General features: G+C 45.1%; 1 protein-coding gene across 1 annotated transcript; it reads left to right on the top strand.

Annotated features, from left to right (window-relative positions):
* Window positions 1-315: 315 nt before the first annotated feature.
* Window positions 316-26728, top strand: LOC308106889 (SH3 and multiple ankyrin repeat domains protein 1-like). The gene is made up of 26 exons (XM_080458907.1): window positions 316-799; window positions 3802-4005; window positions 6558-6629; window positions 6722-6830; window positions 6958-7109; window positions 7504-7671; window positions 7950-7991; window positions 8591-8707; window positions 8810-8887; window positions 9004-9070; window positions 9310-9485; window positions 9633-9763; window positions 10845-10984; window positions 12204-12317; window positions 12875-12953; window positions 18025-18107; window positions 18219-18343; window positions 19202-19337; window positions 19517-19597; window positions 20912-20938; window positions 21032-21088; window positions 21256-21377; window positions 21892-22015; window positions 22111-25339; window positions 25455-26345; window positions 26637-26728. The coding sequence occupies exons 1-26, from the start codon at window positions 335-337 to the stop codon at window positions 26686-26688; spliced, it is 7041 nt and encodes a 2346-aa protein (XP_080315033.1). The 5' UTR covers window positions 316-334; the 3' UTR covers window positions 26689-26728.
* Window positions 26729-27520: the final 792 nt, after the last annotated feature.

A 27520-nucleotide genomic window follows, 5' to 3' on the forward strand; every position in this document is an offset into this window, starting at 1 on the left:
TCATCAGCCTGCTATTCCCACATGCATTCCCAGTGGCTAAATCGAAAATGTGGACCAGCTCTGTGCTAATTCACACATGTGGACTTATTAGCATTGCCAGTGGCTAGATTTTCTATTATCGCACGTGTCTTTTGCGTACTTGAATTTCACACAGTCTAATCCTGTTAAGTTGTCAATGAAATAAGAAATAAATGACCAAAGTTTACTCCCTTCTCTGCCTGTTTCCCACAGCGTGTTTCTAAGGAAGAAGCCAGTCTCATGGGATAGCCATGTTTTGTCTCCATGACAGCTATATCACTCAGCCCTCCCTGCAGTGACCCCTGCACGGCTAAGGATGCTGGGAAATAATGAGCACTTTTATCCCGGTCAGGATGACAAAGATGGGGAGGATGAGGAGGAGGAAGAGGAGCAGGGAACAGAAAACAGAAATGAAGAAGGTGGACGTGAAACGGAGAATGGAGAGTTAGAGGGTCTGGAGGAGAAGGAGATGACGGGAGGACGACAATCCTGGGAAGGAAAAGGTGGCGAGGTGATGAAACCGGCAGCCATTGTGGTTGGTAGGCAGAGAGTGGACCGGCCGCTGAGGCCGGGCAACCTGGCCAACCGGGGCATCAATTATATATCTAACCTGGCCTCGCTACACCACCAAGCTGCCACCAAGCAGCAGCAGCAGCAGCAGCTCTTGGCAGCGAAGAGACGAGCGTTGATGGAGCGCAGCATGACCACAGTGGCTCCGCTGGAGGACACGTTCCTGACCATGATGGTGTTTCGTATCGGGATCCCTGACATCAAGCAAACAGTAAGTGCTGCGTCATTTACATTACAAGAAACTCAGGGAAAGTTGCCACCTGTACAGTTCAACTAAACTAAGTTCAGTGGAGTTCTGCAGACAGCCCGAAGAAGAAGAAGCCTCCCTTTACACTCGAGTACGCTGAAGAAGGAACACACTGAAACCAAGCGTGCTCACCTCTGCACTGACCTATAATTTACTACTGCCGGACATTTTCATTGAGGAAGAAGGTCTCAGTCTGTGAAAACGTCCGTCACGTTAAAAGCACCTTATCACAGCCATCCCTCACAAACAGGCCAAAGACTTTCCAGATAAAGTCGTTCACGCAAAGTGTCTCTGAGATTCCGGCCTCGAAAGCAAAAGCTTTGGTTCGACAAATTTCACTTAAAAATAATCAACTTTCACACTAGTTAAACATTTAAAGTAGTCGTGTTAGTAGGGACCAATATTCCTGTATGTGCAAGAAGAAAGCAAAATGAAGCCTATTAATGTTATTTTTGTGTCAATGGATGAGCTAAGATAGAGTTTTCTCATATGCCCGTACAGACAGTAGGTTAGATCACATTGATGCAGTTTTCCTAAAAGCAGCACTCATGAGGAGCCCATCCTAATGATTTGTTCTTCACTTTCACAATGAGAAACCCCTTAATGTTCCTCTTCTATTCAGCAATTCTTTGCTCCCTTTGTGTCTTTACGCTTGATTTAGCTTTTCTCATAAATACTCAGAAGAGCTGAAAGCCCTCCAAAGCTTTAGATCGACGAATTAAAACAATTTCAATCGTTTTGCCGCAGCGTTGATTTTGTATCTCTTTCAAGTTAAGTCCATGAAATGAACCCAGGAGTACTTTCTGCAGTGTTTCTGTGGAGTTTGTGATATAACACATCCATCTGAACATCTGCCTCCTATATGATAATGTTTAGTCTAAAATAGCTGACTGGTCCAGGCACCAGTCCCCAGAAGAAGAAGAAAACAACACAGACTTGATGTGGAACCTGCAAATATTCAGTCACACAACAACATGCCTGAGGTCAGGTTAGTAGTAATTAGTTTCCAAAGCTGAAGTTTGTATCAGTTCAGCTGCTGTCAGCTCTGTGGTGGCGGCAGGTGAGAATTGTCCAACCCACACAAAGTGCATCCAGGTGAGAACTGGTGTCCACTGTCAATCCCCCCCCCCCCCCCCCCCATCTTCATTTCTCCATTTTCAACTCCCTGAACATGCCGACTGTTCTACATGTCAGCTAATCTGCCCTCAATACAGCAGTAATTGCTAATTATCTAATAGGGTTTTAATGAGTTTGGGGAGAGCTGCGGAAGTCTGACACTCTGGAAAGGGAAGGACTATGTGTGAGGCGTCTGTGTTGTTCTCAGGTCCCCATCGGCCCACGAGCCTCATGTTCGGCTCTGCACATCACCGACGAGCACTCGGCATCCCGAACCTCGCAGCCCAATTGTTATTGAGCTGAGTCAAAGGGAGGGTGTGAATAGTAGGAGCTGGTTAGAGAAACCCAGGAAGAAAATGAATGTGATGTACAAAGAGGGGAATGTACATCGTATAAATTCTTAATCCTGCTCATTGAAGGTCTGAATGTTCCTCCTGAGTGGAGACAAACACTGCCGGAGCGATACGAGGAAATCCTTGATTGTGTGAAACAGAACATTGGGGAGAGAAGTGTCAGTGTAATATACAGTCTACATTACATTACACTTCCTTCCCAGGGAGCAGCCACTCCATCGCTTTTTCACACAGACACACACTCGTGAAATTTTACACACACACACACGCACGCACGCACGCACGCACGCACGCACACACACACACACACACACACACACACACACACACACACACACACACACACACACACACACACACACACTTATTGGCATCATATGGTTTACCTCCCCGGGACCACCAAGACATTGCTACGGCAACGGGTGCCTGCCTCCACTAATGAACCGGTTGCCATGCCAATACAGTTGGCTACAGTATCAAATAGTGCGTCCTAGTGGGGGTTGGGGGGGGGGGGGGGGGGGGGGGGGGGGGAGGGAGGAGGGATGGTGGGGGGATGAGGAAAGTGTGCTGAGCTGAGCAGTTTCACGATCAGTCCTGTGAAATGGAACAAAAGCACGGATGCATACATCCCATTCTGTCCACTTACCTTGGCTGGTGAAGCTCTGCTTTGCCTTAACTCTCACGCTCCATTATGAATGACACAACATATATAAAGAGAGAGAGAGAGAAAGAGAAAGAAGGAGATCGTCTCCATGTGGAAATGCAGGAAAATGGAATAATATCTGGGAGTATTGTGCATACACAAATCCCTGCACAATCTAGTTTGGTGCACCGTGCACATGGATAATACATCCAAGGTATTATATTCTTTGTGACCATTGAGCCCCCAGAGAGTGTAACACACACACCAAGATGCAGTAAGATGCTAAATGGATTTTTCCTGCAGACTAGTTATTTCCTTTCCCTGTGAATTATGGTGCAAGTTTTAAGATTTTCATCGAGAACATTTGGAAAAGACATAAATGTCTTTACTAAAAAAGTGTTCGCTATACCCTGCAAATCTCAAGAAAGACTAAAGGGTAGCATATGTCATCTTATTTCCATGCATGTGGCAGGTGATAAATTATTTAAAAGTAATGAATTCATATTCTGCACACACCACTTTCTAATACATCCATCATTCAACTGATGTTGGAGTCATCATTGCACATGATGAATCCATTACAGTCAAATACAGTTTGCTGGTAAATTGAACCAAACTGACAAACGAGACACACTAACTCTAAAAACTGTAAAAAAAAAAATCAGACATGATTGAATTAGTCGTTGTTGCACTTGAAGTGTTAAAAAAGTCAATCAAAAGTCTAACAAGCAAAGTAGCTGCAGATTGATGTGAATATTTTTGATGATTATCTCAGCCTCCAGAGCAGATATGAGTGAGAAGAACCTTATCTGATCTCCCTCTGGTCTCTCTGCATTGTGACGTCTGTGTGTCAGAGGTGTCTCCAGTTTGACCAGGACTGCACGGTGTGGAACGCCAAGCAGCAGATCATCTGCTCCCTCAGCGAGTCGCTGTGGGACGCTTACAACTACGGCCTCTTCCAGCCGGCTGGAGAAGGGCGCGATGCCAAGTTCCTGGAGGAGGAGCGGCCCCTGCGAGACTACTCACAGTCCTTTGAGAAAGGGGTTCCTTACTTGGAGGTATGGTGGAGGATGACTGTGACTCACTCTGGGACTTTAGTATTACATTTAAAATCCAGGCTTGGTCAGATAACCATGAACGTCAGTTATGTACAAATTTTCCGCCAAGGCCCATCTTGACCCTCTGTCCTAAATGATACATTGTGCTTGGCACACACAAAAATATAATATAATAGAAATAAATAAATAAATAAATGCAAGATGTAATCAAACCTTTTGCAGTCTGGCTCACATAAAATTCTACTGTATGCAAGTGGAGTAATGCATACCAAATGTTCCCAGGAAAAGAAAAACAAAAAACATTACTCAACTATGGCTAGTTTGTGACACTTTGCTCTATAAAATCAAATTGTTATCAGGATTTTTTTTTATTGCTTAAAATCGTGTAATCAGAGGCTGTTAGCATTTGTGCACTTTCACATCATCACATCCAACTCTCACTGATTAAAAACATCCCATTTTTGTTCTTTAATATTTCAGGTGGGGATGCACCAATACCACTTTTTTAAAGAATGAGCACAAGTACTGACATTTAGCTACCTTCTGATATCAACTACTGACACAAGTACTTATTAAATGTCATTAAGCCTTATTCATACTTCATACAATGCAGGAAGGCTATGCGATGTAGCTGATGCATGATGTCACATAATACTCGCTGTGTTATATCAGGGATTTTTCACAAGTACAAGCACGAGTACTCAGTGAGGTACCAGACCTGATACCCGATACTGGTATTGGTGCATTCCTAATTTCAAATAAGCTGAAAGTTCCGATAAAAATTTCCATTTAAGAGTTTCCTGCATATGCAGACACAATAACTGTAACTCTATCTCAAACTTGTTCTTAACTAAGTTAAATCACCTTAAAAAGGGATCCACTTGCTGAGAAACATATCAAAAGTTTTGCCTTCATTACAATCCCCATGCTCAACACAGTAAATGAACTCGAAATGAAGTCTTTACAAAACTAGATGGACTTAATTGCATTTTGTTCATTATGCAACCAGCAAATTACATTACATTCCTCCTATTTCTGGTGATGGAGTTGTGAGACGGCATCAAGTTTTCCTGCTGTGATATGATTGTGTCACAGCGCCCTCTGGTGTCCAGCTGCTGTAAGTGCCGCTTCGCTGGGTGGGGCTGGAAAACTATCCTGCACTCAAGAGTTTGGCTTCAAATCAAGAGTCTTTGCATTTTTGACAAAGTTCCAGATGAGAGCATGTCTGTGTGCTCATGAGGCCTGAGTAACTAAATATTGCTTCGCAGCTGAATGTACAGCATGTGCAGGGGCTATACACACTCAGTAAAGTCCAGAGGGCTTTCTAAAATAATACCATGACTAATCTTCATGGGTTGACATGTTAGAAAAAGACTGAAACAACTTTTCATTGGACTTGTCTTTTATTTATTTTTGCCGGAGTTTGGATGCCTCGGTTCTGAAGGCGAGCCAAACATTCAAGTTTTTGATCGCCGGAAATCTTTGGCTCAAAGTTTCACTCCCATACCTTTAAAACTGTACCGCCAACTATATCACTTCTAAGTTACTAATCTCAGGATACTTTTGGCTCATTGTATGTTGTAGATTTTTACTGTTGGCATCAAGGCGTGTCATCAGGCCAATGACTCTCTTTATGTTCCCGGGGAAATGAAGTAGCTCCCTTGATTTCTGAGACATGACGCAAGCGTCAGCTCAGCTTTTGGAACCTCGACCTCCCGGCTCCTCATTGTTCATCTGATTTATTTGCCATCACAACATTGTAGTGATGCGTCGACTACACATCCAGTTAGCAGAAACCACTTCATCTCAAGCACACTCATATTTTAAATGGGTTACATTTGAGTACTCTTGAGTTTGGACTAATACACGATCATTGATAAATCATAATATTTTTCATTTTCACAGCAGTTTTGTTTTGTTTTTATAATGCTGTCAAAATGGAGTTATTCTTATTTAGTGACCTTTTGGGTCACTAAATAAAAATAACATTTACAGAAAGATGTGCAATAAATACACAGTTTTTAGAACCCTCATATAAATCCTGCTTTTCCTGTTAACGTCTTTATATTGACCAGATTGGATGTATTATCTGTGAAATGTTGTAATTTATATGTAGGAGTATGCCGTACATAAGCTCCTGTTGTGTAAATTGCCTTGTATGGACACGAATTGGTTTGCTGTGATTAATGTAAAACTGACTAACTATAAATATATAAATGAGTTGGTACACAGTCTTGTTGTTACCCAATACACAATAATTAACATTCTATATTAGACGATAAAAAACACAGAATGGCCCAGACCCAAACCAGGGTTCCTCTCTACTATAACAATATCAATTTTTTTTTATAAAAGTTTTCAGATAATTCACACAGTTATTCCAGGGAATGTGTGGGAGAGCAGCAGCTATCAACAATAATGCTCATATTGAACTGCACACTCACAGCTCACACTGTCTTGTGTTTTATCTTGGTCGGCTGTCATTGAAAAAGATGGTGAAAAGATGGTGCTGTTTTATTTTTCACATATATCTTCTCTGGTCTCGTCTGCAGTTCAGGTACAAAACCAGAGTGTATAAACAGATCAACCTGGATGAAAAGGCTCTGGCTAAACTCAGTACAAAGGTACCGTTTTCTCCTCTACTGAACGTTGCCGTCTACCGCTGTGTGATATTCAGCTCTATCCAATGACTCTTTTCCCTTTCTTTGACATGCAGGCCAGTCTGAAGAAATTTCTGGAGTATATTCAGACCGGAGCAATAGAGAAAATAGTCAAAGTCCTCGATAAAGGTCTTGATCCAAATTTTCATGACCCTGACAGCGGAGGTGAGTTTCTACCGTTTCCCTCCCCAGACTGGTAATGTAGAACAGCCTGAGACTGTCTGAGGTGGAGAGTCACATTCACCTCCCTGTGTGTCGTCTCTCCTGTCCTTGACCCCGCTCTGCGGGTCAGAGACCCCGCTGTCGGTGGCGGTGCAGTCGGGCCTGTCGGCGGAGGGCATCAGGGTGCTGGTTCAGGGCGGCGCTCACTTGGACTTCAGGAGCAGAGACGGCTTCACTCCGGTGCACAAGGCTGTTCGGGCTCACAATCACGCTGGGCTGCTGGTAATATCTGCGCCAGCATTGTTTTGATTACAAAGTAAAAGCACAACATGTTTGTCACTTTGGAATGAATAAATAAATGATCAGTTCAGTTGGTAATACAAACTGAAGAACATTAATTCTGAACCTTTTAAAACATTGTGTTTGATAGTTGTTACATTCGTTACTGTGTTACTAAGCAGACTTCCGCTTTACAGTCGTCTATACGAGAGTCTCTAGTCCAAACACTGTACTGTTGTTCTTTAACTTGTTTGGGCTCCATAGTTTATTTTAGACATTAATATAATTGCATGATGAGGACAACAGATGAGTTGGTAAAATGTATGTTTCTCTGATAATCCAGGTATTAACACTGTTGTTACAAAACAATGAGCTTTATGTCTTTGCATCCTGCCAGACTCTCCTGTCCCTGGGCACCTCTCCAGACTACAAAGACCGCTGTGGCCTGACCCCGCTGTACCACACTGTGCTGACCGGGGGGGACACTTCCTGCTGTGAGACCTTGCTCTATTACCGGGCCCGGCTGGGGACGAGGGATGAGAACGGCTGGGACGAGTCCCATCAGGTAGTCCAGTCAGCTCAGTGTCCACAAACACAAGTCGCTCATCAAGTTTCTGTTTCCCACGTGGTTTCATACAGTCATATTCATATTCTCATGTAAGCCATCTCTGATGTAGGGCTCTTATAAACTTTAGCGATGCGCCGACGTTTCCCCGTCTTGTCTCTGGTCCGTGTCACGTGACATCTCCTTCTGTCTCTCCGAGCTTTTTCTCACGCCTGTCTGCCTTGCTCAATCGCCTCTCCATTTTCTCTCCTTCCTCCCCTCCTTCTCTGTTTCCATAGCACAGAGATGAAGAGGAGTTTGGAATGGAAGAAATCCATAAGGTACCCTCCACCCCTCCACCTTCACCAGCCTCTCCGAGGCAAAGGCACTCAGAAGCTCCATTGTAGTGTTTTTATTGGAGGTGAACGAGCAGCTCGCTTTCACAAACCTGAAACCCGAGTCGTCCTGAGACAAGTGTCGTTCGGAAAGAGCATGGATGCGATCTCTGTCTCATTGTAGATATGAGTGCATTGCCTACATTATGTCTCTGTGACATTCTGGGAAATTTGCGTTCGTGCTGCAAGGCGGTTGTCATGGCATTTTATTTTGGTTTTGCCATGCTCTGCGTTTCCCATCTTTACTTTGTGTGGATCTTGTGATATTTTAGACCTCGCAGATAAAATATGAGAAAATCTCTCAGACTGCTGAAAGACTGTCCCGGTTGTTTTAATGGTTTTTGTGTCTTTCTCACCTCAGTGCAGCGTTTTCAGCTGATAGAGTAATGTGAAATTTACATGTCAATGTAAAACAAACGCTTTCTTTTTATCTCTGTTCTACCTCATAATCTACCATCATCACCAACAACCATTTCTTTTTTTTTTTGTGCTAATATAATACCGACTATTTGTGAATAAATCCATGATACACTTGGCATCACAAGGCCTGCCAGAATGGCTTTGCACAGCACTTGGAGCATCTGCTCTTTTATGGGGCAGACACCACTTCTCAGAATGCCTCAGGGAACACCGCACTTCACATTTCTGCCCTGTACAACAAGGTAAGTACGGAGAAGATGCTTCATATTAAACCTGATCACCACATTAATGACTGTTGTCCTTTCAAAGTTGTAACCTGTCACATCTCCTCCTTCAATGATCAGGAGAGCTGCATCCGCGTGCTTCTCTACAGGGGGTCAAACAAGGAGGCGAAGAACAAACATGGTCAGACCCCCTTTCAGGTAAACTGAACTCAAAATGACAAGAAATGCTGTTTGAGGAGTGTCGTCTGAAAATTAAAATGCAATTAATGCAAGATGTAGAAGAATAATATCTTAGTTTGTTTGTTTGATTGTAGCTGGCTGTAATGTCGGGTCACTTTGAACTCGGGGAAATTATCAAAAACCACAAAGATTCGGACATAGGTACGTTTTTCACCCAACCTGTCGTCTGTTAAAGATTAATAATAATTCATAATACTTGTCTGCCCTGTACTTCCCCGGATTCCTTTTGAGAATTCACCAATGTCCCTCTTTTCACCTACCATACTTTCTAATTCTCCCCTTCTTTTATCCCTCCATATCAACCCTCATTCCTTCCCCTGACTTTCCCCCACCTCCCGCTCCCTCACCACCCACTCCTCCATCACCTCTCACGTCCTCAGTGCCCTTTTTGGAGTCGCCCAAGTTTGTCCCCAAGCGAAAAGAGAGTTCCCACACGCTGCCTCTCCCTTCACTTCAATCCCACCCCCTCCTGCGTGCTAACAGTGATAACATCATGAGCCAGTCTGACCCTCTGGCCCTGCCCATCAAGGCTGCCACCAATCCCAACCCGGGACAGGTACTGAAGATCGCAGGGCGGTTTACTCTCCTGCAGATCTTTGTGGCATCAGATGGGTTTTCCTGGTGTTTCTGTGCTTTTTTTCTCAGCTGTAACATGTTATAAGATGCGCTCTGACACACTGTCTCTGGTAATGTGTCGCTGCAGGGTCAGCGCCGGGCCTCGATAGGTGTGAGAAGCTCCAGCAGCCCCAGGACTCGGACTCGTTCCCCCTCCAGAGGAAGAGGAGGCCAGAGCGACACAGAGGAGAGGCATCGGCAGCCACGAGGCAGACAGGGGTAAGGAGGAGCTTGTAGAGGTTTATTATGGAGAGAAGCTTGAGCTCTCTGTTGAGGTCCTTTAGGTTCATCCACCAGTATGAACTAACCCATCTCCAGTTCCCGTCAGCTGCATGCAGTGAAGGTGCTATTTGTGTTGCATACTGTCAGCTGATTCAATGCAACAATGTCATGTATTTGAAGTGGGGTGTGAATGTGCATTGTTTTGCACAAGAAAAGAAAATCAACATGACATTTACAGCCAGAAGTTAGATTTACAAATGTCAAATGGAGGTAAATCGCTTAGTGGCTTTAACTTGGCGATAAACAGTACAAGACTACAGCTACACAATAGTGAGCTTCAGGCCTGCCCCCAGCTAAATGCCACTTTCAGCATGTTAACAATCACACAGAGGGAAATGTGTGGACGGCCACTGTGTTGATTGTGTTTACTGTGTAATTCCGTATATTACTCACTATAAAGCCGAATACGAAGTGCACTTCAATCCATATTGCTTTGTAGTGAGCAAAATAATTAAATAACGATTCTAAAGGTTACAACTTTTTACGATCCTGGAACAACGGATTCTTTGGGAGCAATCATCTAAGAACATCCAGTCGTCCATCATGGATAATGCTCTCTCCAGGGCGTTTGAGCCAAAACACTTCATCACATGACAAACACAGAGAGTGACAGTGATACGTTACAGGTAATTAATAATCACCAGTTAGCGACATGTTTGATTGTGGTCTGGGAGAAAAGCATTGAGAGAACATGCAAACACACACACTAACCTGGGGGGAAAGAAAATAGGGTAGACTTGATTGGATAACTGGACAAATTGGATATGTGACGTGAAGGTCCAGTATTCGAATCATTGGTATTTAATATGCGTCCGACATACTGCATGCTAGACACTGTTAGTAAATACAAGCTTGCAGCGGGCATTCTTACTGTTGATATTTTTATGACTCAGCCACAGACGCTCTGTGATGCAGCCTGACAGGCAGGATGTCGTCTCACTTGTTTTTCACAGTGGGCAACTTATCTGGCGGTTTTCTGTGAGCCTCTCTTGTCTCTTCCCTGCTTCTCCCTCCGTAGTGCAACCGCCGCAGGCGGAGCAGGAGGTCAGATGAAGCGTATGTACAGCGCCGTGCCGGGCCGGGTGTACGTGGCCACTCGCGGCCACTCCGCTGGCGGAGAGAGAGAGCTCTCACTCAGCAAAGGGGACAAAGTCAAAGGTGAGAGACTTCTGCATTTCTGCATGGCGTCATGTGAGAATACGAAGGACTAATGTAGAACATAAACTTGGTGCAGCCTTGTTTCGTTGTAGTGTTCCAAACAAGATGCTGGAACTCGCCACTGCAATATCGAGCATTTTCACTCTCTTTTGTTGCTGTTTAAATTTAGTAAAACTGAATGTTACTATATATAAAACCAGTCACAATAAAGAGGCGAGCATGTCGGAGAAGTAGCTTAAACCAGTGATTCTCAGCCTTTTTCTTGAGGAAAACAAACTTGGACCGTTGTAAACCAAGTTGACCCTCTACCACCACACCCTGTACAATTACAAAATAAAAGTAGAAGGAGACTCATAACGCTGTATATGTGAAATACAGTTTCTGTAATGATGAGTTCCGTTTCTCCGAGGATAAACTTGTGGTCTGGTTTGTCTGGTGCCGCTGCAGCTTCAACGGTTTCAAACTTTCACCACAAAAAATGCATAAAGCTTTAATTTTGTCAATTGATTCAATGAAGCCACATTCTTAGTAACTCTCTTGGTGGACTCGTTTTTTTTTTTTTTTTTTTTCCTTTTAACCGATTCATCTTGCTCATTAGCCGGACACGCCTCCTTTTTTACTCCTGCTGACTTTGTTTATCTATATATTGCTGCATTCAATTATTTATTTATTTTTCTTATTATGCTGTCTTAATGTAAACATAGTAGTTTTGTGAAAATAAGTGAACCAAATACTGACTCACCTATTTTTTACTTTCGCCAATGAAATTTGAGGCGAAGGTTTTTGTTTTTGGCCGCGTGTATTTATTTCTTGGTATGTAGTATTTTACCAACTTTTCGCAAAAACTATTGACCGGAATTGCATGAAATTTTCAGGAATGATTTCATCCGAGGACCAATCGGTTAGATCTTGAGAGCGATTGGGTCAAAGGTCAAAAACATATTTCCTTCATGACGCGCTCGATTTTAGTTTGATTGGTGTCAAACCAATGGCAAAAGGTTCAGTGTTCAATTCCTCTGATTTGCCACATGACGCAGTGATGTCATTACCCTGGTTGGCAGTTGGGGGTCCAAGGTCGGGGGTGGGGGTGGTGTCACTCACTTAAACATGAGAAATATAGGTATCAGGAACGATAACAGGAGCTACTCTACGTAGACTGATAATAAGAGTATCCAAGCATAAACAATATATTTTGTGATGAACTGTGTGTTTGTCTCAGTGCTGAGTGTAGGAGAGGGGGGCTACTGGGAGGGAACCGTGAAAGGACGCACCGGCTGGTTTCCCTCTGACTGTGTGCAGGAGGTGGCAGCTCCCAGCAAAGATAATCGATCAGGTGAGACAAAACCTCCACCAGCTACACCTTAGTATTGTGCTTCAGACTTTGTGTCGAGCATGTTTCATCCTGTGGTAATCGGGTATGATTTATTTAAAAATGCGAGTCCTGCAAGTTGGAATGTTTTCCTTTCTATTTATTCATTCTTGTACAAACGTGTTAGATAATGAGCTACCATTAGTTTTGCATAAACAATGTCAAAAGGTTTGTTAATGAGACATATAAATATAGCACATGGAGTAGGAGAAAGGGCATGCAAGAAAATGGGTTAGATATTTCCTCAGGCTGGAATTATCCTTTAAAACACTGTAACACCCGGCACATGTCACACTCGTGTTTACCAGCAGGCCCTTTCCTTCAGTTTTCACAGCTGCACTGTTCACGCACCGAGCAAACCATATGCCACGCTGAGGACACAAAAACAGGGTGTAAATATATTTGATCTGCTTGCATGGCGCGCCGAAGACCCAACACTTCTGCACGGAGACAGAGAAGGTGTCATGACAGAAGCTGAAATCTTAAATCAGACATATGATTTGCCTTCATGCCCCTTGCAGAGACGCGCAGCGAGAAAGCCAAAAGGAAGCTTTTTCGTAACGTCACAGTCGGAGCGTACGATGGCACCGATGGCCCAAGGTAGGAAAACCTCTTACAGTTTGCGATCGAAATAGAGCAGTCAATAAGCAAGTCAGTGCTTTGAGTAGGAATCCAACTTCTTCACTACTGCAGTAAATCAAATGGCTCAAAGCGAAACTGTGCCCTCCCTAAATGGAAACTTCTCACCCAGCGCTGACTGGGATTAGAGATTTTATTCATAAAAAAAAATGAACTAACCTGAATCTGATTGGCTGTAGCCACTGACGTAGTTCTAGTTGTAGTTCGCTTCATTGTGGCCAACGAATCCCCTATCTGCTCTGTGTTTGGTACGATAAGGCAGGACTGTGAGACCAGTGAAAGAAAGAGTCGGCCCACTCTGCCAACAGGAGGCTCTGCTGTGAACGAGCCCACTTGTTTCACCTATCACACTTTCATGTCGTCTCGTGTGCTGAACGTGTCTGCTTTCTGCTGATCCTGAGCGCCGTTTGTTCTCCATTGTTGTGCCAAAAACCACGTCAGCGCTTAAAAGAACAAAGAGCAGCCATGTCACTCTCAGCTCTGCCCCTTTTGACTCCACCTGATAAATGCCCTTGTCTCTTTGATACTTCCATGCACTCGCTTCTCTCTCCTCTCTTGTTGCTCGTGTGCACTGAACACAATTTTGTCATCATTAAAAGAAGAGTAAGTTTCTCCTGCGTTTCGGTTATCGGTCTGATGCTGCAGTTCAGCTCTGGGAAACAGTGTTATGACGACATGTATGTTTTAAGTTTTCTTTTTTTTCCTTCTTTTTCTTTTAGGGAGTCAGCATGTAAATGTAAAAAAACGGTTGTGTCTTTGCATGTAGGTACATTATCCTGCTGATGAGTCACGAACCGACTGAAACACTCTTTAGGTCCCTGGGCGAGTGACAAAGACTTACCATTTGCAATCCTCTGGTTTTAGTCTCTTACACGTTATAGCTGACATTGCCCTTGTGGTGAGGAGCTTTTCCCGTCATTGAAAAAAAATGGCATCAATGCGTCAGTGTTCCACATGCAAATGGCAGCCACTGGGGTTGTATTACCTGTGCTAAGTTGGTTAAGCATAATTGCGGTGTAGTTGTGAAGTGGTCCTCAATTAAGAGCAAGGTGATCGAATGCATGCTCTGTCACTGCAGCCAGGCATTTGGGAGAATGTCAATTACTGTTTCAGAGAGAGATGGAGTGTTTGGTAGCCTGCGTGCTGATGACAGCCCCGTTTTAGAGAAAAGGAGGGAGCGAGAGCAAAGTTGGCAGCTACGTATGTGTGTGCGTAAATCCAGGGTGGGAATCAGCTGCGAGCATATCTGTGATATACCAAGCGGTGAATACACGCTGCCTCTTCCTCCCTGTGTTCACTTACATTTATACCCATCCCCCGCAGCCCCCAACCGGCAAAATCAGCCCTCCGTCCCCCCATTTTGCAATCAAACCTTCTTTCTTTTATCCACCGACACACTCGCACCATTTATTCTCTCTCCCTGTGGTGATGATCACTGGCGCTCTCTCCGTCTTTCTTTTACATTGTCTCTCCCTTGTCTGAAGTGTGTGCGGTGCAGACCATCGCCCTCGCTCTCCCTCTTGTTCCCCTCCTCTCTCTCATGCCTCATGCTCGCTCGCTCTCCTCCACTCTCGCGGCTCTCTCCGACTGAGCTCTCGCTGGAAGACCTAGAGGAGGAGGAGGAGGAGGAGGAGGAGGAGGGAAGAGGAGGAGGTGGTGGTGGTGGTGGTGGTGGTGGAGAGCGCGAGAGAGAGGAGGGGGGGACATGGCAATGGGGGGATGCGGAGAGAGAGATTTCTCTCTCTCCCTCTCTTCTTCGTGGCCGTCACTGGGCCCCAGAAACAGGAGCGTGTGGTTCATTTACAGGTAGCGGCTGTTTCCTCATTCATTGGCTGGCTATGGATGTGAGGAGAGGACAATGGAGAGAGGGGAGAGGTAGATGATGCTATTGAGAGGCCGTGTCTTTTCAAAGACAGACTAATAAGCTATGTATTCTTTGTGTGCGTGTGTCTGTGTGTGCAAACGTCCGTCTGAAATTGCTATTTTTCCTTTGCATGTGCATATCTGTGGTACGGAAGTAGCTCGTGAATGGAGACTCTGCAGCATGTTTATTTCTGTGTCTTCCTCCCGTGTTTTTGAATGCTGTGTGTGTGTGTGTGTGTGTGTGTGTGTGTGTGTGTGTGTGTGTGTGTGTGTGTGTGTGTGTGTGTGTGTGTGTGTGTGTGTGTGTGTGTGTGTGTGTGTGTGTGTGTGTGTGTGTGTGCATGAAAGAGAGCACATATTGATGCATTTCAGTCAGACAGTGTGGGTGTATTTCATTCTCTTTGAGTCATGATTTCTTTAAGCAGATATTTTTAATTCATCAGGACTTCCCATTTATCCGTCTTTTTTTTGAAAATGCTTTAGTTCTATCTCATATTTTTGATGTATTTCCCTGTATTATTAAAAAATGTGTGGTATTCTGACTGTGCAAAGGATGAAAGTGAATATGTCAGTAAGTGGAAAGAGTGTGGTTTATGGATTTCTGTTGAGTTTTAATTTAAGATACCAGTCATATATGTGCATTTGTGTGTGTGTGTGTGTGTGTGTGTGTGTGTGTGTGTGTGTGTGTGTGTGCGTGTGTACATCATTTGTCTTGTCGTGTGTTTGCATGTGGCTCTACACTAAATAAAATATATGTGGCTCTCTACATCTGTGTATGTCATAGTTCTTAATGAGGGAGTGTCTCTCCATTACATGTATTGTTGTCTTCAATCCATAGACCACGTCTCCATCCACAATGTGTATCTCTAACATCTGTCAAGCGCTTCACTTGTGATGTGTGGGTAACGTCCGCACACAGCCGGTCTATCTGCATGCATGTTCAGCAGGTGAATAGTTAAAAAGCTGCCTTTTTTCTCAGTGATTGTGGATAGAAGAGAGGATGACTCAGGAGGGTACATAATAACTCTAGTCTCTAGTAGGCTTACAGCTCCATTGCAGCCAGTTCAGAGAGAGCGTATCCTGCCAGCCAACAACGATTAACCAGCGACGTTTATGCATTTTATGTTCCTCGGTGGCTGGACTAAGGTGGGCACTGCAGTGACAGAAGAGAGAAGACACTGTAAGTGTGTAAAGGAAATCAGATGTTAAACTGTAAGCCAGCCCTGAAAGTTGGATGCACCCCGAGGAGCCAACAGGGTGGCCATGTTTCCCCCTTCTACTAGTAGATGGATGAGGAGCCCGATGGATCTGTCCACCCACTCTATGTTACTTTGATCCTCATAGAGGGAAAGCATGATGGAGGACAGGGTGAGAGAAAAAGGAATGAGGTGTGAGGAGCAGATGGCTGGAAGGCGGTTGTGCGTTGGCGAAACAGTAACATTGATGGAGAACACACAAGGGATGGACCTCAGTTGGGGAAACTAGTGATCGTCTGTTCAGTGCTAAAGTTACAGCTCGTCGTTGAAGTCTGGGTCTGAGGTCTGGAGGCTATCACTCATGACTTTGTTGTTCGTCTGTGATTCCACTGCCCAGACTTCTTTATTGTATTACCTGCTGGATTAATTACACATGAAGTGGCTGGCTCTCTACTGTAAGAGACAGCGTGGAAGATATTTTTATTCTGTGGTGGTTACATGTAGTTGGACAGATTCAAATTAAATATACCTACGCAAGCTGAAGAGTGGAATGGTACTTGTTGTGTTTCTATTAACCTGATGGGCGCCTGACTGCAGACCTCATTGCAAGGCAGCAAATCCAAAGTTTAAGTGTGAGTTACAGTTTATTGTGGATTTAGCACCACTATTGGAGGTGTGCATCTGCTTCTTTAAGCAATGAAAGCAGGATTTCTGTGCAGCTTTGCAGCAAGCAATGCCTGGCAGATTTAAGTTTGAGCCCAAAAAAAAATCCCACTTACAGTTTCTACTTCTCACAAATGTTCTGGTTTTGAATGCACGTATAATTTAGCCAAATGTTATATTTAGAAGATGGAAAAGCAACAAAAAAAAAACCTTCATCCCGCTGCAGTCTGTGCTTCAGTAAACCATAAGCAGCTGTACTGCATTGTTTTAGCAGTCGGGCTTTCACTGTATATAAAGGAAATTCCTTGATTGGGCAACTGGTCCTGTTTGCTTACAGTGTCGCGCTTCTAGGAAATCCAATCCTTTGATTCGGTTGTTGCTGGAGTGGCAGTTTGTGTTAACCTGAGGTGCACAAACCAACACTGAAATGAGCTTTGAAAGAAATATCTGGGATTTCTCTCAAATCATGCAGCATTGCTGAGGCCCCGGGCTCTCTCACATCGGCACGGTGAATTGACATTGTTAGAAAGTCAAGTTCAGAAATGAGTCATGGATGTGGAGTCCATTTAACCAGGCCTACATCAGCGAGCGGCTTGGCCAAAAGTCTCACACATGGTCATTGAATAATGAACGGAGCTTGTTCTGCAGCTTTTCCAATGTCTCATCTTCCTGAGCGTTGTCTCTGATTGTTGTTTCTACCCTCTGTAACTGTAGTATCTGAGCAAGAAAAGCTGCTTGTGGGGGGAGATTAGAGGCCTGTCCAACTTCTTCTCGTACATAATTTGAAGTGTCATGTATGACCGGTAGTGGTGCACAGGAGTGGGTGAAACAGTATTCCTTCAAAAGCTGCCAGAGGCGGTGAACGCTAATGCAGCGATTTAGGTGCATTTGGAAGTTTCCATTATCAGTGCATGTGCACATTTTTCTAATGTGCTGTTCCTCCGGCCCTGGCGCTTGTCAGCTCGCGCTGGATTAGTCCACAGTATGCAATGCCATCTCATACACAATTCCTCCCATTGTGACACTAACTGTATCCCTGCCATCAACCCCTTTGTGCACCAGCCCCTTTTTGCATGACTTTCTCAAGCCAACCTATCTTTTGCTGCAGTGTGATTTCATAATGTGATGCAGTGTGGCTGTTTCCTACATTTAAAAAAAAAAAAAAGCATTATTTGCATGTCAATAAGGCTTTTTGGTTTGTTGCTTGTGAACTCATACAGCTCTCCTCCTCTCCAATCGGCTCTCTTTTTTACTCTGTCTTTCTTCATCCCCATTTTCTCTTCTCCTCTGCTCCCTCTTTACTCTCTAAGTGACTACATCATTAAGGAGAAGACAGTGCTCCTACAGAAGAAAGACAATGAGGGCTTTGGCTTCGTGCTTAGGGGAGCCAAAGGTGAGCCTCTGTTGCAAAATGTCTCAAATGTCTTTTGTCTGTAGTCCAATCCCATGTCAATATCAAGGACTCACCTGTGTCCACTCGCTGTCATCCCTCTTTCTTCTGCAGCTCAAACTCCGATAGAGGAGTTTACTCCAACGCCAGCATTCCCCGCGCTGCAGTACCTTGAGTCTGTTGATGAGGGGGGCGTGGCTTGGAGAGCAGGCCTGAGGATGGGGGATTTCCTCATAGAGGTGGGTGTACAGCATACACTAACACACCAGCTCTCATTATCAAAAACATAAGAACAAACAGTTCTCCTCCATTGTGGATTGTGTTTATATTGTGTGTATATTACTCATTTCCCCTGGTCAGATCGCTGGTGACAAAGTTTGAAAAACTGAACAACAGCTCAGGAAGCAATGCAGCATGTTTGGCCTCGCTCCGTCACCACTTGAACAAGAGACTTTGCAAAAGTAACAAAGTGCTGAAGATGTAAATCATACAGAGTGGAAATATTTGGGGTGCACCACAGATATTTACAGAAGAATATGATAGTGGTTCATTACTGCGGTAGTTCTCCAGGTTGTGATATCAAGATTGTCTCATTTAAAATACTCTTTGTTCGATTTTTTTAGGGACTGCAGTACATCTCACTGCTGTTCTGCAGAATCCGTTTGCCAGCAGAAGCTGCAGCTCGTTTTCCATTTTCTACCTTTTACAGTTCCTGTATGCTGCTTGGAAAGCTCACCTCTGAAATTGGTGACTGTCAAACCTCTGTCAGAGCCGACACATACTGCTAATTGGTATTCAACCTAATATGAGTCACTTATGTAGCTGCCTGAGCTTTTGTAACTGTGATTTACTTGAGTTTCTGCCTGACTCGCTGCTACACCAGGTGCACACCCAATAAAATACTGTCTTTCAATCTAAGCCTTCAAAAATATACCATTGTGTGGCTAAGACAGGTAAGCAGCATTGTCAGAGTTGAGCCAGTAACCACTACCTCTCGAAAGGGGTCCAATATTTGTGGTGTGAGTAGATTGCTTGAGTAAAGTATTGCATCACTTCTCACTCTGCATTCAGTCCTTCTGCCTCTTGGTGTCTGTCAGGTAAACGGCCAGAATGTGGTGAAGGTTGGTCACCGGCAGGTGGTCAACATGATCCGACAGGGTGGCAACAGTCTCATGGTGAAAGTTGTGATGGTTGCTCGGAACCCTGAGCTGGAGGACACTGCTCGTAAAAGAGGTAGGACTCAAACTTTCCTCCTATGTCATTTCCATCCTGTGTTTACGGTGTGACGATAAAGTTGATTGCGTGTTTACTTCGCCCTGAAAGCCCGTTGCAGTGTGGTTGTCATTGGTGACTGCGTGTTTATACAAGAATCTTAAACATTAAGTCTGCATTTGGCCGGCTTCCCTTGGCAGCTCCGCAGCAGACTAAAAGACTGACTCCTCCTGCCATTGCCCTGCGCTCCAAGTCAATGACATCAGAGCTGGAAGACATGGGTAAGAGGATACATTACACAAAAGCCTGAAAATACATGTCTTTATCTGTATAGTATATTGAATTGGACTTCCCTGCAGCTTTTCATGGAGGTCACACTGAAAAAGCCTGAGTGAGGTGGTCCGTACTTTTTCTGTTTGATGAATTGGTAAATAACAATCAAGAAAAATTAAGTCATTCAGTGATGTTGCAATATCTTTTTTTTTTTAAAGGTGATAACTGGTTGAATAAGATTTTTTATATATATATATATATATATATATATATATATATATATATATATATATATTTATTTTATTTTTTTTTTTTTTTTTTATAATTTTTAGAAATGCATCGGGTATCAGGTTCAATACTGCAGTACTCATACTCACATAGTGAAAAAGCTCTCTGATATAACCCGGCTAGTACTATGTGGCGTCATCGACAGCAACGTAACTGCTGCTCCAGGGGGCACGAGCGAAGGCCACGGTTTGGAGATTCTTTACAAGTAATGAGAATGACAAAAGTAAGACAGACTGTAAATTATTTTCTGCCAAAATATCAAGAAAGGAGGAGAAAGATAGTTTGTACAACATCAGCAACCTAATCAACAGAGACATTTGGACCAGCACAGTTCGCCCGATGTCGCTCAGCAGTTTAACTGCTCAATGGGTCCAGTTGCGCCGAGCCGTGCTACATGCTACTTGCTACATGCTAATACATTTTGGGGCTCACAGACCAGCGATGCTACATGCTAAATATGATCTAAATGTGACTGATACACTGATGAACAGTGAGCTCGGTCCCTCGGTCTACAGTCTGCTGTTTGAGGAGGTGGCGACGTAGGTGGCAAAGCATAGTCTTTGTGTATCATTTGCGTTTGGAGTAATTTGGGTTTTCTGGCTTTTAATAAGTACTCGGCATCGGCAAGTAACTATAAACGCTAGTACTCATACTCATCCTTGAAAAATGTGATATTGGTGCATCCCTAATAATTTCATGGTATGCACAAAAAATAAATGTGATTATTAGACAGTAAGGTGAGACAATGTTGTGAGATGATTTGTGAAATGTTGAATTTTATCGTTCACAAACTGCCATGTGTTTGTCTTTTCACTGAATGCGCTGCGTGCAGTGGACAAAGGTGGGAGACTCATGGATTTGTGTGGTCTCATGATCATTTCAGTCCCCCATCACCATCCCCTTCATCACATCTGCATTCACACCATCACATGTGTCTGAGTATGTATTTCATCCTTTCATCTGCTTTCCATTCTTCTATATATAGTAGCCCTGGTTATATCTAATTTCTGTTTATCAAATTATCTGTGCAACAGCTGCTTCTCCTTGGAAAAAGAAAGCAGGTGAATATCTTCCTTTATCGTTACCCCCATCAGCCCCTGAGCTTTAATTAAAAGTCGGCCTGTTTGATGCTTTTTTTTCTTCAATTGTTCCAGAATATGAGTCCGCTCAGGGTGCTGATAAGAAGAGGACAGTCTATCAGATGGCGTTAAGTAAGAAGTCACTCTCTTCACTGTTGTCATATTTCAAGAGGGTGTTTAAACCTGGAGGGTACGGGGGGGGGAGTCTCACCAGAATCCTCCTTTCATGTTTCTTAATTGTGCTTCATTTCACTACCTCTGTCTTTTAATGCCCTCTCTCTTCTCTGTCTTTGTTTCAGATAAACTGGATGAAATCTTGGCTGCTGCCCAGCACACCATGACATCAGACAACCAGGGCCAGAGAGGTCACGGAGGCAAGAGGGACCGGAGCAAGAGCATCGTTCCCAACGTCCCCAACGAGGTATCATAGGGAGTTGAGTGGAAAAGCGTGTAGCTGTAAAGCGTGGTTTCTGTTCGCATTGCAGGCTGAATTACTGTATATTGTACATAATATCAACAAACATTAAACAGCAGTCGATTACCCTCCCTGTAATGAAGTACAGCTCAAAATATACAGCAGAGGTACGCAGACACTTTAGGACAGTGAATATTTCAGTCCTGGATGTGACTAATCCAAGCAAAAATGTAGCCTTTGAAAAAGAAACTCGGAGCTTACCTATTTTAGCTATGTATGTTTCCTTCCCTCACAGTACTTTAGATAAAAAATGACTGACAATGGACCACCCACACTATCCATTCGTTTAACTGTGAGTCAGATTGTGTTCATTCATTTAATGTTCTGCTGATACACAATCATACTTACTGCTTATATCTATATGATGTTTTTAAAGCTTAAGAGCTTATTTTTTTTCTCTTTTTACTCACTCTATATGGTTCTACTTTCTAATTATACTCCCTCTTTTTCTCACCTGTAGCAACCATATGAGCAGCAGTCAGTGAGTCTGGTCCAGCCCGGACCAGGATTCACCTACAATCAAGCTCACTTTCAACCAGGCCATGGTCCTCAGCATGCAGTCATGATGCGTCAAAAATCTATAGGTGAAGAAAGAATTTCTGTGGAGAATCCGTTCAGTTTCAATGTTTGTGTTTCGTTTTTCAAGAGGCGTTTGTAACTGCACATGTTTTGTGTTCAGGCGTCACAGAGGAGGAAAGGCAGTACCTGCACCCACCTGCAATGAAGTTGGCTCGCAGTCTGTCAGTGCCAGGACCAGAGGAAATCCCCCCACCCCCTAACACATCTGCCCCAGAGCCACCTTTATCCGCAGGCCCTCATCCTGGGAGAGGGCCTGCTATGCCCATACCACCTGTATCACAAACCCACTACCAGCTCCATTCTCAGCAAGGGCATCCTACTCAAGCTGGGTGGGAGATCAGTGGACCCGGTGGGATGAATCAACAGGTCATGGTTCCCACCCTCCGCAGACAATCGGACGGACTGTGCATTAGAGAACCAGATGTGCCCCGAAGAGGTGGTGGCAAGATGGGAGGGTTGAGGAGAGGCTACAGCAGTGCCACACCACCAACAAGTGCTAAGCCTAAGGCCCAGCCGGCTCCCCAACATCACCCACACGTGCCCAACCGGGAGCAGGCTGCAGCCGCTGGCAGGGGAATGTCCCGGAGGGGAGGTCGGGGGGCTTTGATGAAGCAGTCCAAAGTTGAAGATGGACTGAAGCAACCTCGAGGAAAAGGAGGAGCAAACAAGGAGAAGAGCTCCATCCCTATTCCCACCATTATTGTCAAAGCACCCTCCACTAGCAGTAGTGGCCGGAGCAGCCAGGGTAGCAGCATGGAGGCTGAGGCATCGCACGATCTGGAAGACCACAAATCTGAAGATGTTAACTCAGAGAACCCCAATGCCAACCTACCTTCACCACTCAGCTCCGTGCCACCTCAACTCCCAACATCCAGTTCCATGCCTCCAACGGGTGTTGCTCCTTCTGTTTCCTCACAGCAAAACCTGGACAATTTGGATTATACTTCAACCTATGGTACTGCATTTGGAGGAGGGGGAGGAGGGGGAGGAGGAGCTCGCAGGGAAAGGGAACGATTCAAAGAAATGAGGAGAAAGAGTGCTTCTTTCTACCTCTCGTCTGAAGAGGACATCCAAGGGGAAGCAGGGGGAGGGGGAGGAGAGGGAAGCCTACCTCCAGGAGTAAGAATTCAACCTTTACAAGGCTCACAAATGGACGTACCCACTCCTCGACTTCGGCCCTCTAAGTCTATTGATGAAGGCATGTTTTCTGGAGATAACTATGTGAACTATTCCAGCAGCATGCCCCCCGCCTTTGGTTTGCCCGAGTATTCTTCTGCTGTACTCAGTCAGGACGGCCAGCCCAAGTCAGCTCCTTCAATGTATGGCTCCCAGCCCACTACCACCTTTATCCACCCACTTACAGGGAAGGTTCTCGACCCCTCGTCACCACTTGGCTTGGCCCTTGCTGCAAGAGAGCGGGCACTAAAAGATGACCGCAGGACACGACGAGACGAACGACATTTTGGAAGGCAGATGTCCACAGTGGGAGCCTTTCCCACTCCTGTTCAGACCCCCACACCTTCACTTTTTGCCACACCAACACAATCAACTTACACCTCTCCAGTGTCACTCCACCTAAGCTCCCCCACTACAACCACATCGCCTGCATCTCTTAGCCGGCCACAGTCACCAAGGATATTACGTTTGGGAGGAGGAGGTGGGGAGAGGATTGAAAGAGAAAAGGAGGGAGGACCCAGAGAGGGCCTTAGAGTTCGCTTTTCTGAGGACAGAAACAGCCAGTATTCAAGTCAGTATTACCCGCAAAGCCCAAGGGAGAGAGATAAGGAGATGTATGACAGCAGACCTGCTCCACCCATACAGCCCCCACCCCCACCAGCTCAACCAGCCCCTCGCAGACCTTCTTTTCTGCAGATGGACAGCACTCCTAACACCAGCTACATTCCTCAGTACACTGTCCCCACAGCCCCAGCACACACCCAGGAAGTGATGGGAGAAATGAGAGCTGGGGAGGGTGGAGGCCTGGGACTGATGGTTTTACCGCCACCAGCTCCCTCAATAGATGCAGATGATGAGTTTGTCTTTGCAGATCCATTACCTCCTCCTTTACAGTTTGCAAATGGTAAGAAGGAACGAGCTAAAGAGTTCGCTCAGCATCATCAACATCACAGTCAACATTCTACTTCTGCTGCTCCGCCTCCTCCACCTCCTCTAGTGTCATCTAAGTCCCCAAATGTTCCGCAATCCTCGTCACAGGGTGGAGACTCTGCTGCTTCTAGCCTTACTTCTTATGACAGCGAGGTGGCAAACCTCACACAGTCTGCCCTCTCACCCTCTTACCCATCCCCACAGATATTTCCTCCTTCCTCCACCAGCACCTCCACCACCTCTGCTGCTCTGCCTGCCTCATCATTACACAGACCCCAGCCAATGTCCCAGTCTCAACCCTACTACGGTAATTCTGACCCCTCAGGAGGTGTTCACACCGCAGCCCAGGACAGAGGTACAGCTGCCCTCACCACCACCATGACCTATGCTACCACTACCATGACCGCAAGTGCAGCTGCTACCACCACCACAACCTCTCCAGCGTCCTCTGACTACAGCATGACCACAACAGGGCCCAGATTTGCTCCCGGCACTGTGGGAAGGACTGCTGACCCCAGTGCACATCACACTGCTGTGTCGTCCATGAGCGGAGACTGGCAGGACGCTGTGGTGGACTCTGGGATTGAGGAGCTGGACAGTCATAGCAGCAGTGACCATCATTTAGAAATGCTGGGACTGAGTGGGTTGAGAGGAGAGAGGGGAGGGGTTGGAGGAGACGGCCGAGGCTACGAAGCAGACAGAAGCAGCGAACATCAGGATCCATCCATAACCTACTCAGGTGGGCAAACAGCTGAGGTTCATGCGACCAAACTGGCAAACCCTGTGTTTCCAAAGATGACTCATTACAAGGATGGAGGGGGGAGGGTCCCGCCTGTTGCACTTAGGAGGCAGAACAGCACCAACCCTGCACCTTTGCAGTTACATAGACAAAGTCTCCCAGAAGACACCGGGTTTGATGTGGCTCTTGTAGATGAAAGGAAGCACAAGCAGAGCCGATCCAGGATGGAGGATGGCTTCAGCACTGCCCTCGCTGCCTGTTTAGACAGACCCATGGACAGTCAGTCTATTGGCTGGGGTGAGATCGGGGATCATGAACAAGGCCAGAGGGGGGCTATAGTTATGGAAGGCCGCAGACTTCACTCACCCCTTTCAGGTGTTAAAGCCAGCATTATCAATGAGCTGAGCTCCAAGCTTCAGCAAATGAGTGGCATGAAGAGCATGGATGACTGGAGCCACAGTCCAAAGTCACCAACCATGCATAGGTTTGTATGTTTACACATGACATCAAATAAATGTTTCTGCCTGGCTGCATCTTTCAACATTTTTTATAATAATGATGTGTATTGAAGACCACCTCTTTTTTTGTGTGTCTTTCAGATACTCAGCCGATTACACAGATGTGTTTAACAGCCCCCCGACAGGCCGCTCCACCTCGCCTCTTCCCACTTCCTCCCCACAGCATCGTCAGGTCTTGACTCCCAACCTTTCTGCCACCCCATCTGTCTCACCATCTCCTCAAGTGCAGCGCAACTGGACTCGATCCCCTTCTCCGGTGATGCCTTCTTCTCCGGTTCATTCACATCCTCCCCACTCTCCGACCTACTGCCCATACCCAACGTCACCGAAACACAGGTCCAAGTTTCGCAGACAGACTTTTGATTTTCAGTGCAGTCCCACTAAGGAGATGCGCTCTTCAGTTTCCCGTCGCCGGGCTCCCAGCCCCCTCATCTATACCACTGAACAGCCAAACCCCAGCCCCCCCAGACCTTCCTCTCTCCCCATCCTTCCCAGTACCCCTTCCTACAGCAACCCCTTTGAGTTTCCAGGGCCCCTCACTCCTCCTTCTCCTGGCCTGCCCTTAGGAGATGCTTACAAAACCTCAACTCCTCCCCTGTTTTCCCCATCTGGTATGACCAGTCCAAACCCTCTGCTTGTTTCTCGCTCGCTTTCCCCCACTCATTTTCTCTCTGGAGCTTCAACCCCAATGCATTTACCCCCAAGTCCATCCTGTCTCAACTATCCCCACCTCAATGCTCCTCCACCTGCAAAACCATTCGCCATCAAGCCACTACCCTACTGGACCAAGTACGACGTGGCTGACTGGCTGGCTTATCTGAACCTGGGCGAACACAGGGAGCGTTTTATAGACAATGAGATAGACGGATCGCATCTGCCTTCACTTACTAAGGATGACTTCTTGGACCTGGGAGTGACACGTGTAGGACATCGAATGAACATCGAGAGGGCGCTGAAGAAACTCACTGACAGGTGAGGGAGGACTAATAGACTCTGGAACATCTAAAGGCAATGGAGTCAAAAGGTCATAAAGAGACCCCTGAGTGATCAAGAGAGTCAAAGTGACTCATTACATCAATACAAGTTAGCTCAGCCATCCTCCTCCTTCATTAAACACATAGAGTTTGATAAGTTGTCTCATCTCCTCACCCCTTTCTCCTCCCCTTTGTTAACCTCTGTTTTATCAACCCTGTTTAGTTTGCACCATCTTTTCTTAATTTTCACTTGTTCTCATTCTTTGATTTGGCCTCCCTTTCTCCCCAGGCGATTCTCCTCTCCTTTGCATGTCACTACTTCTCCCCGAGACACAGACTGAGGGAGTGAAGGGGTGATTCAAACATGACAGAAAGGGGGAGAAACAAATTGACAAAGATGAACTTTAACTGAAGATTGGCAAGAGAAGAAAAGTGGACATCAACAGGTTGCATTGGACTAACACTGAGGGATTCCTGTGTGCAGAAACTTGTTTGCAAATGTTGTTATCCTTGTAGAGGATCCTGGTAAGGAAATGATGGGATGATGATTGCTCAAGGAAAAAGTACAAAGAAAGCAAGAATTTCTAAAGATTACACGGTTGAACTGAAAATGTACTTTATAACTTTTCATGGACAGGCATTTAATTTACACCGTTTTGTGCTGTAGAAGATTAAACACACTTACACTCATATTCTCTCTCTCTCACACACACACACACACACACACACACACACACACACACACACACACACACACACACACACACACACACACACACACACACACACACACACACACACACACACACACACATTGACAGATGGATTATCACACCATCTGCTGCTTAACAGCAATGAGAAAACTCAAGTCTTACTTCAAAGACAAGTTGAAAAGTTGCTGCTTAAAGGGTAAGGCCCAAAAAAAATGTTACTTATTGTGGCTGCGCCAGAAACTTTGGTGAAGAAGGAAACATAAGGGCCACATCCTAACGTGAGTCTTGTAGCTTTAAGCAGATCTGAGTATCAAACAGCTGTGAGTACCAGAGCCAAAGTCCAAGAGGATTTGGTTTGTAAATGACAATAGAAGAAAATGATAGACAATAGAATTGTTTATATATATATGTATATATATATATATATACATATATATATATATATATATATTTGCCATAT

Source organism: Lipophrys pholis (genome assembly GCF_963383615.2).
Source record: "Lipophrys pholis genome assembly, chromosome: 1".
Lineage (NCBI taxonomy): Eukaryota > Metazoa > Chordata > Actinopteri > Blenniiformes > Blenniidae > Lipophrys > Lipophrys pholis.